Raw genomic sequence first — 13086 nt, 5'->3', positions numbered from 1 at the left:
TATTTTCAGAATCAAGGTTAAAAGTATGTTGTTTAATTTGTAACTTGTTATTTAACCAATTTTTACCACATTTATCTTCATTCATTGCTCGGAGATAATATCATAATTTAATTTTTTTATAATATAAAAATATTCGAGTATTATATTATTTAAGAAAAAATTATTTCCCTTTCCAAGCCATTTTCATATGGTATACTGCATAATGTCTTTCTTTTTTTTTATTAATTTGGCACATATTATAAAGAGTCTTAAAATTTAATTAAAATTCAATAGAAATGTGTCATGTGCTGTCACTCGATAGTTTAATGTGTCACGTTAATAATTCCTCGGTGCAAAATGAACTATTTAAGCGAGAGTGGTCAGTTTGAATAATTATTTTAATAGAAATGACTAAATCGATGAAAAAATTAAAATGACTAAAATAAGACAGATCTTATTTTTTTAGATTAATAATAAGTGTAATTGGCTTTTTTTAATTTGCAAGTCGGATTGAACTGTTATTTGTATCTATTTTTTAACTTAGATCGAAAAAAACAAACACAATTAACTAAGTGATAAGAAAAAGAAACTTTTAAGTACTTGAATAATTTAAAATGTAATTTACTCATTTATTATTTAATTTTCTAATTAATTTAATTATATAAAAATAAATTTCAAAAGGTATGTATTTGATATATTTATAGTATATATTTTAATTTTACAAGTAGTTTTAAAAAAAATTAACATGTGTTTTTTTATTTTGATTTTTAATATTTTAAATTTAAAAACTACAAAATAAATTCCTAATAAGAAGAATTAATGTGCATGTTATAGACTAGTTTTATGGAAATAAATTATAATTCGTTTTTTGGATCATTAATATAGGCCCAGATATGACAATTGAACCATCTGAGACCCAGCAATTAATAAATAAATTGCTCACAATTAGCCGTCGGGACTAGGGAGGGGAATGGGCTGGCTTGCTTTCTGTCTGCCTCTTCCCCAATCATGCCCTTCCTTCCACTCCCATTTTTCTCTAACAGCCCTACCAACAACTGCCTTGGACGCTGCACCTCCCTCCCCCTACTTTATTCAAAATATTCATTTACTCTGTTAATTTTTACTCTAGGTTTTCATAATCAAACCCAACAGTTAGTTTGCGGCTCCAATTGCTTAAATAAATTATAAAAATATTTTAAAAATGGTTCATTTGGGTTAATTTAATATTGCTTTTGAGAAATACTTTTAAAAAGTGATTTTGAGAAATATTTTTAAAAAGTTTAGTTTAAGATTTAAGTCTTTAGTATTGTTGTCAAAAAATACTTTTGAGAAATAAAATATCTATTTTAGACATAGTGTTATAAAATAACAAATAAGCATTTAAATAATGTTCAAATTAGTTAATATTACGATATTTTAATAGGAATATAGAAAATAATTTATTATAATTTTTTGTTAATATTTTAATATATGAAAAATAAATTTTAAACGTTTTTTAACCAATTAACTAGAGAATGGAAAGTACCATGTATTAGAGAGGTGAAAACGTAATTAAGCTGTCAAAACTACTTTTAGGAGAAAAAAGTTAAAAATTTTAACTTTTTCATTTGGGAAAAAAATGTTTTTGGAAAGCTATAGTTTTACTTCAAAAGTTGCTTGTTTAGCATTCCTTTTGCTTCAAAAATGTTTTTTATACCAAAAAGATTACAAAATATATAAGTTTCGGTTAATTCGGTCAGTCGAATTAATCAAAATAGTTCGGTTCGATTAATTTTTTGAAAAATTTTTTATTCGGTAAATGATTAAAGGATTAAAAAGTTCGGTTAATACCAGTTCGCTTCGGTTAACCAATTGATTAACCATTTGAACACCTCTACTAATGACACAATGCCATGTATCAAGAAAAAGTAAAAAATTCGTTTAAAAATTTAAAAAAAATTTAAAAATCCAAAAATATTTAAAACTTAAAAACTATGAAATCTAAAAAAGTTATAATCGGTTCTTGAAAATTATAAAAAGTACTTTTAAAAATTATAAGTATGCAAAGTTTTAAAATATATATTTGGAATTTTATTTTTTTTTTAGAAAAAATTAGAAATTTATGAAATTGTTTAAGATTTTTATGGTTTTTTTTAAGTTTAAGGATTTTTATGAAAATGTTGGAATTTTAGGAATTTTGAGTTTGTTAGTAAAGAATACTATAAATTTCTTTAAGAATTCTTAAAATCATAAATTTTGTAAAAGACCTAAAATTCCAAAAAATAAAAATAAAAAAAATTTGAAGTTTTTTTTTTGAAGTTATGCATACTTATAATTTTTTTTATAAATTTAAAGATGTGAAATCACTTTCTAACAAAGTTAATCTAAGGCTTTAAAAAGTCAAAGAAAGACTCGACTTCAAAAGAAGTAAGTTATACGGAGAAAGACGAAGCAACTTTTTCATACAGATTAGCACAAGAAGCGAAAATGTATTAGAATGCATAATAAAATAAGAAAACCTAAAAACAAAAGAAAACTTAAGACTAGAATCAAAGAAAATAAACTACTCAATAAAAAAACCCGAAATAAGGGAAAATAATTTGAAGTTTTCGTTCAAGGTATTTCTGATGTGCTAAAATCATAAAATTTAATATGGAGCTTCCTTAAATGATAAAAATTTGATCTGAAAATTTTTGGTACAAAATTTCACCCACAGAATATTTTTTAACTTTTTTTTTTCACTTGTTCGATTTTTTTCAACTATCTTGTGGAAATATTTTTTATTGTTAAATAATGCCTAAAAACAATGGTTAAAATTTTAGATCAAAACGAAGTCGTTTACTCATTCAAAGGATCAAATTTTGGAAATTTTTTCTAGTTAAAACAATTTCGGGTACAACAAAAAGTTACAATAAGAAATCAATTATTAGCAAACATGAGAAATGACCAAAAACACCCAAATTTTATACTAAATGATAGACTAAGATCATAATCAAATTGTTTGACTCAAAAAAAGATTTAGATCTAACTTGAAAGAAGAAACAAACATATTTAGAAACAAAGAATACGAAAAAACCAAAAAAAAAAAAGAAATTCAGGACTAAAAATATAAATATTTAAAACATAGATAAATAAAGAAAACAAAAGTTAAAAGGTGGATGATTGATCGAATAAACTGATGGACATGGATAGAAGATAGTTGTCTGACTTAACACTTTGAGATATAAACCCCAGCGGATTCAATTAATGACTCTAATTAAACCTCCACTAAATAATCCTTGACAAATTGAATAATGGATTCTCATGGCTCATTGAAGAAAATCGAGAAGAAAAACCACTTTTAAAAACTAGAAGAAAGCAATCTTGCACGAAATAGATCACTACTTTTAATGAATAATGAAGAAGCTAGCTAATTACATTAAAATAAAACTTTCAAATATAATATTGAACTAATATATAATTAAAATTAGGCCTTAAACTCGAACCCAAATTTAAACTTGAATTAAAGCTCAAAACTCATAATTTTTCGTAATAATTCAGTCCAAAACTTTTGCTCGTACAATTTTTAGTAAAATGGTCATAACTTAAATTATCGAACTCGAAATAAAGACACTCAAAGTGCATTTCAAAACTAAAATATAGCTTCTTTCAAACTTTAATAAATTATACCCATCCATACATATTTCAAAAAGCGTCTTTTTATGTAAGCTACCACAATGAAAAGAACCCAAATCAAATTTTCCTTTCCTTATTTTCTTGCTGCAGCCAAATGTTGAAAGAAGAGGAGAGAGGAATGAAATTTCTCTTTCCACTAACCATTATCTTATAGTTAATCTTATTTTCTAATAATAAAATAATTAAATCAGTAGTTATTTAAGCTTTCTTACTAAAGATAGTTGAAATCAATGGCATTGATCATATTTATCCACTAAGGATATTTTAATCAAAGGATATGCACAAAGCTTCAATCAAAGTCTCTCCATGTACTATTAATAAAATAACTTAATCTATTCAATTACTATTTGATTCTATGTATTAATCCCATATTCAACTCACTAATTTCTCACTTTAAAGTTTTGAGCGGTTCGATTTAAGAAATTCAACCTTGAACCGGATTTTCCGACATTGACAAAAATCGAGTCGTTATAAGTAGCATCTTTCTAAACAGCTTGAAATCGATTCAGCGCCGGTTGCTTCTTATGGAAAATATTATCGAACGAATCCTTCCAAAGCTTAACATCGTTTGTAACCATATTTATAGCGCAACTCAACAACGTGGAGTGAGCATTCTAACCTCGTGTGAATATCAAAGGAAACTCGAGATTCGTCAGCCAAGCAACCTCAAACTAAAAAGGCTATAAATTCTTAGGTGGTATACAATTATTCCTCATATTTAGAAGAATAGGGTGATGATCAGAATACGATTGGGGCAAGTTAAGCACATATAACTTCGGGAAAGTATTGACAATTGTAACATTAAGAAGAACACGATTTAATCGTTATTGTAACACCACTCAATCATGAACCATCCGTACTTAATAAAAGATGAACTAGAACAACCAACATCCATGAAATTATAGGAACTCCATCAGCGCCGAAATCGAATCATTCGATCAAGACAATTTGTAGCACCCCCTCCATTCTTCCAACAATGCAATGTCATTGAAATCCCTTAAAACTAGCCATGGAGATGATAAAGTCGACCCCTACCGTGCCATAGCCTCCTAGAAATGGTTCTTAGCATCCAAATTAGACTGAATGTACATAAATGAGGAAACCTACTCCATATTACCCTCTCGTATATGACAGTGAATAACTTGGTTTGAAAAAGAAAGAACGTTAACCTAAAGAGAACCCTCATGCCAAAGAAGAATCAAACCTCCTCGAAATCCCTGCGTAGGCACCTCAAAACTACAACTAAACCCTAATCTACTCTCTAAATACTTCCCCATCCTTGCTATAGCCTTTGTTTCAAGCAAACACAATAAGTTAGGCGACTTACGGCACAACAGATCACAACAGTTTTGCAAAAACGATGCATTATTTACCCCCTCGACAATTCCATAAGAGGGTCTTTATTGAGAAGAATCAAAATGAAGAAGTACTTAATCAATAGGTCAGACTATATGTAGGTACAACAAATGTCCATGTAGTGTAACCTCATACATCGTGTGATATTATTCGATTCCAAGGGATCTCCATGGTGCTCCCTCGCCCAAAGGCTCAAACATCACTTCATTTTGAGTATAATCACATTGCGCACAAATTTAAAACAAAAATATATATTTAAAAATAATATACAATAAATAATAAATTTATGTTTTAAAATAAATTAATAATAATTTATGGAGAGCAGCTTTTCTTGATGCTTCCACAGTATTCTATTCATTTCAATTACTCTCAAACTCCAAGGTTAACGCTGGCCAGTCACCAATGCCCATTTCGTTTGATGCAATTGACAGCACATATAAGAACTGCCATTTTATTGTTTCCATTTTCGCGCTTCATCTCACTGACTGACTGAGTGAGCGAGCGAGCCACAAATATCACCACCCTTCTCTTTTCTTCTCCACCAAGTCTTTGCCCTTTTCTGTATCGCTGGCTGCAAACCAAACTACATCCACTGTACGATTCTCTCTCTCCTTTTTGCTTCAAAGCTTCTTTGAACGTGTCTCATCTTTTGGATTTATCGGCTTGGTTTTCGATATGAATTTCCTCTTCTTTTTGCTTTCTTGAATCGGTGGTGGTTCTTTCATTTTTCTTTATCGCTTCCCCTTTCTTCTGCATTCACTGGATTCTGTTTCTTTAGAATTTATTTTAAATATTAAGTTTCTTTCTCTTTATTCTGTTTCTCAGAATCCCTATCATCCCATGCACCAAATGTATCTTTAGGGTTTATTAATCGCTCATATTAAAAAGACGTCTTTGATTGTTTTGTTTATTAACACTGCTATATCTGCTTACTGCAATTTTAGATTGCCAGCAGTATAATCAATGTCGCGGTTTGTCATTCGCTTAATGAATTTGCAGCTGTCTAAATTTGAGAAATTTTACTTTTAATTTTTCCATTAAAAATTGTTTCCTCGAGGCTTTTGTGTTTCATATATTGTAAACAATACATTGCATGATTAGTTTGATTTTGTTTCTGTGTCAATTCCAAGATACGTATTAGATTTTTTATTACGGTGAATGAAAGTTGTTTCTTGAATTCATTGTGGCTGCTTCCTTTTAGGTGTTTGTGTTTCTTATATTTCCAACAATACGCCACATAATGAATTTAGTTGTTCTCTCTTAAAGCAAAATTGAGAAAATTTACATTTTTTCCCCTGTATGTTGATTAGAAACCGTTACTTGAGTCCATTTTGGCTGTTTATTTGAGGTTTTTCTGTTTATTATATTGCCTAGTCCTTTTAATCAGTAGGAATTTACTGATCTCAGCATTTATAGAATAAGGTTATATCGTGAACTTTGCTTACTGTTTTGCACTAGTGACAGTAGGATTAGGATATAATTAAGTTCATATTGTTTTCATAGGTTTGACATTAACATATTTATAATCTGTGATCATATAGGCTTTACCTTTTCTAATTCACATATGGATCACAGAATGGTGGCGGGCAAGAAACAACAAAATTTCATAGTTAATGGAACTGCCCCTCCTATTCCAAATGCGGCCAACTGTGTTGTGGCTACCAGAAATCTAAGGAAGAATCAACTTGGTGGTGTCATATTCGGGTGCAAGAACACCACCTACAAAGAGTGTCTTTTCAAACAGCTTTTTGGTATGTCATTTTCATTTCAGCTGCCTTTTTTCCAGCACTTGTTTTTGAGTTACCATATTTTTTCTTCTCAATCCTATTGAATGAGTTCCTTTTTGGTTAGGAAAGTTCACTCAGATTATTTTTATGGATTTTTTTTTTCGTTTCATTCTTTCAAAGAAAGTTTCTGAGTGCCGTGGTAATTGTTGATTTTGTTTTATCAGGCTTACCTGCTCAACACTTTTCGTATGTGAAGAACATTGATCCAGGATTACCATTATTTCTGTTCAACTACAGTGAGCGAAAACTACATGGAATCTTTGAGGCTGCTAGCCATGGTCAGATGAACATTAATCCATATGGATGGACAACTGACGGTTCAGAGAAAACACAATATCCTGCACAAGTATTTTTGCTATAAAGTTCCTTTATGTTTAATCTATTATTTACTTTATTTTTTCATCTATTGCTGATATTTTTTTTTTCTTTTTTCTGAAATAAGGTTCAGATTTGTGTTCGAATGCAGTGCCAACCATTGCTTGAAGAACAGTTTAGACCTATTATTTCAGACAATTACTACTGCCGCAATCATTTCTGGTTTGAGCTAGATCATGTTCAAACGAATAACTTAATGTCCTTATTGGCATCATTAGCAGTTTCTCCAAGCACTTATATGCCTCAAAATATGGCAAAGTGGAGAAATATTTTCCTGCCTCTTCCTTCATCTGGCACAAAAAAGGAAGATGAAGGGTTTAGACCACTTGCTCCTGAGATGGAGCAAACTAATCATACAAGTGGAAAATGGGAAGCAGATGTTTTCTTTGATGACATAAAAGTAGCAGATGATGGATCGAAGTTCTCAGCTTCAGAGGTTGAGCATTTTAGTCAGTCGAGTAGTAAATCAGAGTCTACTGACTGTGCTCCTTTTGATTCACTGGAAACTAATGTAGAGCCAAAGACTAGAGGACAAGGAGAGAAAGATCTTATACTAATTAAACTGAAAGAACTGGCTCAAAAACGTAAAGATCAAGATGTTTCTTTGATGGATAATGTGGAAGATTCCACAGTTATGAAAGAGGCACACATTGAAGATAGGGTTTTGTTAAGGGAGCAAACAGATTTGGCGCAGAGGAAGGAAGATGGTGCTTGTTCATCATCTGGTTGTCAATCCAGTATATCTAAGGTGACTGGGAAGCTCTATTAGTCAAATATATTAATAGAGAAGCAGGAAGGGGTAGATTTGGTCTATTTCTTTCATTGGGAAAAAAAAGAAGGAAAAGTTCTGATCTCATTTATTTTTCTTCTTCTCTAGTTGATCCAAGAGGTGGAAGAGCTAAGGACATTTAAAGCAGAACAATGTGGGAAGATGATTCAAATGGAGCAAAAACTGGTGCGAATATCACCAGATCACTTTTTGTCTCTTTTCATCTGGCAAGATTGATAGTATGATATTAAACAACTGAAAGGACACCTTTTTCATTAAAAATATTATTCTGGGCTTATTATATTCTGACTCTAGTTTTTGCTGCTATTTTAGGTGTTTATCTATAGCATCATGTGTAATACTCTAGTCTAGAATGATGGATTTAAGAATAACAGAACAATTTCACTTTGAATCTATATCCAATTGGACCGAGACTTTTCTTGACTGTATTAGGTCGAAGCACATTGAAGAATACATGTAGTTTCAGATAAGGTATTCATTTAAATTGGATGCGTGCCTTAGATATACACTCTACAAGTGGTCAACAGGACCTTTCTGGAGTGTGGACATGGAAGAAAGTGTGATATTAGAGAAACTGATAAAAAAATTATGTCTAGATCCTTAATTAAGCTGATGACCTAGGAAATGTCACTATTATCTGATACTATGAATGACAAAATGAGAGATTTACAGTGAAACGATTGTTTATCTCACAGCCACTGATAGAAACACTGATTTTCCATTTCTTTCAGTTAATATTATGGTAAAATTGATCCAAAATTATGACCTTTATGGCAGTTTTCTTGACCTTTATCCTTATGTTTGGTTCTCCATCCTTCTACATTATGTGTGCTCTGAATCTACAATAGACTAATAGTAACAGAAAACTGTGCATACAGAGTTTGTTTATTTAAATCCAATCTATGTAGTGGATAATACTTATAATCTTGATTTTTAGATTGCAGCGGAAATGGAAATTCAACAGCTAAAAGATCGTTGCCAGAAGTTGGAATCTTTGTCCAGTCATTCTGTAGAACATGTTAATGAAGTGGAAATTGAACCTGCTGAGGAGCTGCAATTGGATCCTACTAAGTCAATATTTTTAGTGGGAGGATACAACGGTCAATTATGGTTATCAACACTGGATTCTTACTTCCCATCTGACGATGTGATAAAATCTGTTCAGCCAATGAGTTCTGTGCGTTCATATGCTTCAGCTGCACAGTTGAATGATGAGCTCTATGTCTTTGGTGGTGGTGATGGTTATTCATGGTATGATACAGGTATTAGCTTGTCCTAAAGTCTTATTTTTTCTTTTAAGGAAATTTTCTTTAAGTCTCACGTTTCTTTTATGTTTTTGTCAAGTTGAATCATACAACCCATCAAGTGATCAGTGGACACCCTGCCCTTCCCTAAAGGAGCGAAAGGGAAGCTTAGCTGGTGCTGCATTGGGTGGCAAAATCTTTGCCATTGGTGGTGGGAATGGGATTCAATGCTTTTCAGATGTCGAAATGCTTGACTTAATTCTAGGACGTTGGATCAGCACGCGTTCAATGCTACAAAAGGTGAATGTAGTGCCTGATATTTCCTTTTGGTTATTGTAAAAGTATCTGGTATTCTAATTTTCTTGGCGTAGGGAAAATGGATTATCTAGTTTCCCTGTTGAGAGAGGTATCAGATATTTATTTGAAGGATTTCTTTCCAATAGGCAATAACTGAAAGGATATCAAATAACTACTAAATTTTCAATTTCAGGACAAGGATGCTCTTAATTTCTTATTATTATCTCCCATTTAAAGGAGTAATATGGTTAACATTTGGTTTAAAACTCAAGTAACTTAAGGAAGCGAGGAGTCATCTTTTCTTGAGTTTTTGCCTCTATTTAGATTTTATGCTCGTTTTGTCTTTATTTATAATATATGTTCTATCATACATGCTTTCAGCATCATTAAATTTGAATTATATAAATCTTTTGTAACATGCATCAAATATTTATATTCAAGTTATTAATGTTAAAATTTACCTGGACTTGGTTTTGCAGCGATTTGCTCTTGCTGCTGTGGAACTTAATGGCGCAATTTATGCCACTGGTGGATATGATGGGAATGATTACCTGAAGTAAGTTATGAGGTCATTTTCCTTTTTGTTTTTCTGCATATGTTTGTTATATTTAAACATGCACGCATGCTTCATTCATGAAGCCCGCTGTATGGTAACAAACTAATTTGTTGTTCGTTCACCCTGGCCGTGATCATTGACAGTTGACTTAAATTTCCAACATGTCAGGTCTGCAGAAAGATTTGATCCCAGAGAGCATTCATGGACTAAAATCGCAAGTATGAGCACGAAGAGGGGCTGCCATTCACTGGTGGTTCTGGATGAAAAACTGTAAGCTTTTTCTTTTTTGGTTATTTGTTGTCATTATATTATTAGCTCCAGTTGTGAGTTTTAGAACTGCTTTAGTTGATGGTCGTGTTGCGGATATACCTTAGCTTGTTCGGGTTATTGACCTCAATTATCCGTAAAAGTAGAGTAGAAGTGATTTCACTATCTTCCTAACAAGAATGTTCCTTAGATAGATATGCTATTGGTGGTTTTGATGGTACAAAAATGGTTCCAAGTGTTGAAATATATGACCCACGTATGGGATCATGGATGAGTGGAGAGCCAATTAACCAGGCAAGGGGATATGCAGCTGCTGCTGTTGTTGAAGGATCAATATATGTAATTGGAGGTGTAAGAGCTGGTGAAGACATCGTAGACTTGGTATGTTCCTCTCTCTTTGGGATTCTTTCTGTAGGTGAATCGATTACTATAATAGGTTGATTTTTAAATTGCTGGAACCTTTACAGGTAGAATGTTACGAAGAGGGTGGGGGTTGGCAATTGAAAACTGGCACGGCTGTTGGCAAAAGGTGCTTTTTGTCAGCCATTATTTTCAAGTGAACATACAGCAAGCATGGGTTTAGAGGGGGAAGCAGTTGTTACATATGGTTTCTCACTTGCTATTGATTTGAGTCCCTTGGGGGTAGGGTGGGATGGGATGAAACATATAAATATACACTGTTAAAACGTGAACGATTCCGTCTTATTAATCAATTTTCATATATTCACTTGCTCTTTACCTTAAATTGTGGAACCCTGAAAAGGCTGTGACTTATGAAACATTAGATTAACCCCTCGCAGGTAGGATTAGAATTTCTAATTCTGCATTAACTATTATATAATTTAGATGGCATAATTTGAAATTTGCATACATCCATGATCTATAATGAATAAATTAATTAGGTTTTAATAAAAAAATATAAAATATGAATTTATCATATTCATAATTATTTTTTTACGCATTTAACATAACATAACATTTGTTATCTAAACTTAGCATTTTTTCAACACTTTTTCATATTTTGGTTCCTAAATATTTTTGGTCCAATTTAGTATCTAAGTTCACCAATCGTTATATAAATTACTCTAATGTATTAATAATATTAATTTTGAGGTAACAAAAATAATTATTGTATGATCAATATATGGTAAATGACATGATATTTTTTTTGAGTGTGTTCTAAATGTTCAATCATATTTAGTTTAATTAATTTAATTTATTTTTTAATTAAACATAATGATTTTTTTTTTGAGTTTCTAAAACACTTATTTCTTTTTTAATGTTCACTCGTTAAGCATGATGTCTAAAACATGACTTTTGGACATGAATTTTTCCTTATATAACGATATTTTTGTGAATAGAAGACTTTGTAAAGGTTAGGCCATGCTTTAAGCATGAAACTCTTTTTGCCATTAACATTCAAAGTAATTTCAAATTCAATAATAATGAAAAGAAAATTTTAAACATATTGTTTAGTAAAATAGAAAAAACTCCAAATAATTGCAATTATTTGTCATTCAATTTCATGCCATTTGCCTCATATTAATCGTACATCAACTATTTTTGTTTGCTTATTGATAACTAAATTATTAGTGTTTTTGGTAATTTGTATAACATTTGATAAGTTTAGGTATCAAAATTAACAAAAAAAAAATAGCTTAGGTACCAAATAAAGGAAAAAAAGGGTTAAATTTAGGTATCAAATTGGACCAAAAAACTTAGATACCAATTTTTAAAAAAAAATGAAGTTTAGATATCAAATTGGACCAAATAAATTTAGGTAGCAAATTATAAAAAAAAATGTGTTAAAGGTGATACAATAAATTAACTTTTTGCTAATTTAAGAAATACTGTGAAGTTAAAATACCAAATTAAACTTTTAAAGGAAAAATCTAAAACGTTACTTAGGAGAAAAAAATCCCTCACATGCTACATCAAATAAAAAAAATTATTAAAAAATAAATTAAGTTATAAATTATATAGCAAAATAGATTAAATCAACAGAGAATACGTCATAGTTTAGATGGCACCAAAAACTTATTGTTTTCAGCTATTTTAGAGGAAATTTTGTATCGGCTTTTCTCTCTTTGTTGTCCAACCTATTTTATTAAATAAATTTTAAAGCATTTTAGATAGGATGAAAATTGATTTGTTTTTCCAAAAAAACGTTGTACATTGACTTTCTTCTTCTTCTTTTATTATACTAAATAATTTAATTCATTTATTTATTATAAAATTTAACTTTTCATTTTCTATATTAAAAAAAATTTCATAACCTAAGCTCTAGTCAAAGACAATCAACGTAGGTATTGATGGAGAAAGATTTGCATATAATATAATCACGTAAATAGGAATGGTTTGCAAAACATGATGAAATGGAAAAAAGAAGAAGAAGACTACACTTTGGATTTAATTCCCCAATAGTAAACCATTTTATTTTGTTTCTATACATTTAACCCTAATGGGTGCAAATCTCATGCAGATCTCCACCACCACCACCACCAAAAGCTATTTAGGGACATAAATTAATGTTAGTGGTAATGCTAATATTCAAAATAGATTAATGATTTCAATATCTACATTATTTCTTTTAAACCTATCAGCATCAACATTTGCAATTTTTCATTTCATTCTTTTTATACTTTCCCAACTTTTCGAAATCTTAAATAATTAGCTGATAGCTTGCAGGGATCCAATATATGATGGTAATTAATTTTCGATTTTTCTTTTAACTATTTTTGAGTTAAAAAGATTTGAAAAACAACTAATTTCTCCCTATGA

The 13086-nt window shown here is 30.5% G+C and overlaps 1 protein-coding gene across 3 annotated transcripts; it reads left to right on the top strand.

Annotated features, from left to right (window-relative positions):
• Positions 1-5292: 5292 nt before the first annotated feature.
• On the top strand, positions 5293-11121 carry LOC107890928 (ring canal kelch protein). 3 transcript variants are annotated; one of them, XM_016815536.2, is made up of 11 exons: positions 5293-5583; positions 6565-6740; positions 6941-7122; positions 7219-7899; positions 8029-8106; positions 8879-9203; positions 9286-9485; positions 9962-10038; positions 10207-10308; positions 10500-10686; positions 10773-11121. In XM_016815536.2, the coding sequence occupies exons 2-11, from the start codon at positions 6566-6568 to the stop codon at positions 10863-10865; spliced, it is 2100 nt and encodes a 699-aa protein (XP_016671025.2). In that variant the 5' UTR covers positions 5293-5583; position 6565; the 3' UTR covers positions 10866-11121. The 3 variants fall into 3 exon arrangements, with proteins under 3 accessions (XP_016671025.2, XP_016671024.2, XP_016671026.2); XM_016815535.2 differs by having other exon boundaries at positions 5313-5583; positions 6531-6740; XM_016815537.2 differs by lacking the exon at positions 10773-11121 and having other exon boundaries at positions 5322-5583; positions 6531-6740; positions 10496-10686.
• Positions 11122-13086: the final 1965 nt, after the last annotated feature.

Source organism: Gossypium hirsutum, chromosome D09, assembly GCF_007990345.1.
Source record: "Gossypium hirsutum isolate 1008001.06 chromosome D09, Gossypium_hirsutum_v2.1, whole genome shotgun sequence".
Classification (NCBI taxonomy): domain Eukaryota; kingdom Viridiplantae; phylum Streptophyta; class Magnoliopsida; order Malvales; family Malvaceae; genus Gossypium; species Gossypium hirsutum.
Note: the sequence above shows the minus strand (reverse complement) of the source record. Positions and strands in the feature narration are given on the sequence as shown.

What these genes read in the sequence shown, in the direction of transcription:
- LOC107890928 (XM_016815535.2), top strand. Translation starts at nt 6,554, where the DNA reads ATGGATCACAGAATGGTGGCGGGCAAGAAACAACAAAATTTCATAGTT. An exon ending in AAACACAATATCCTGCACAA is followed by an intron (nt 7,123 to 7,218) that starts GTATTTTTGCTA and finishes TTCTGAAATAAG; the next exon opens with GTTCAGATTTGTGTTCGAAT. An exon ending in GATGGGAATGATTACCTGAA is followed by an intron (nt 10,039 to 10,206) that starts GTAAGTTATGAG and finishes CCAACATGTCAG; the next exon opens with GTCTGCAGAAAGATTTGATC.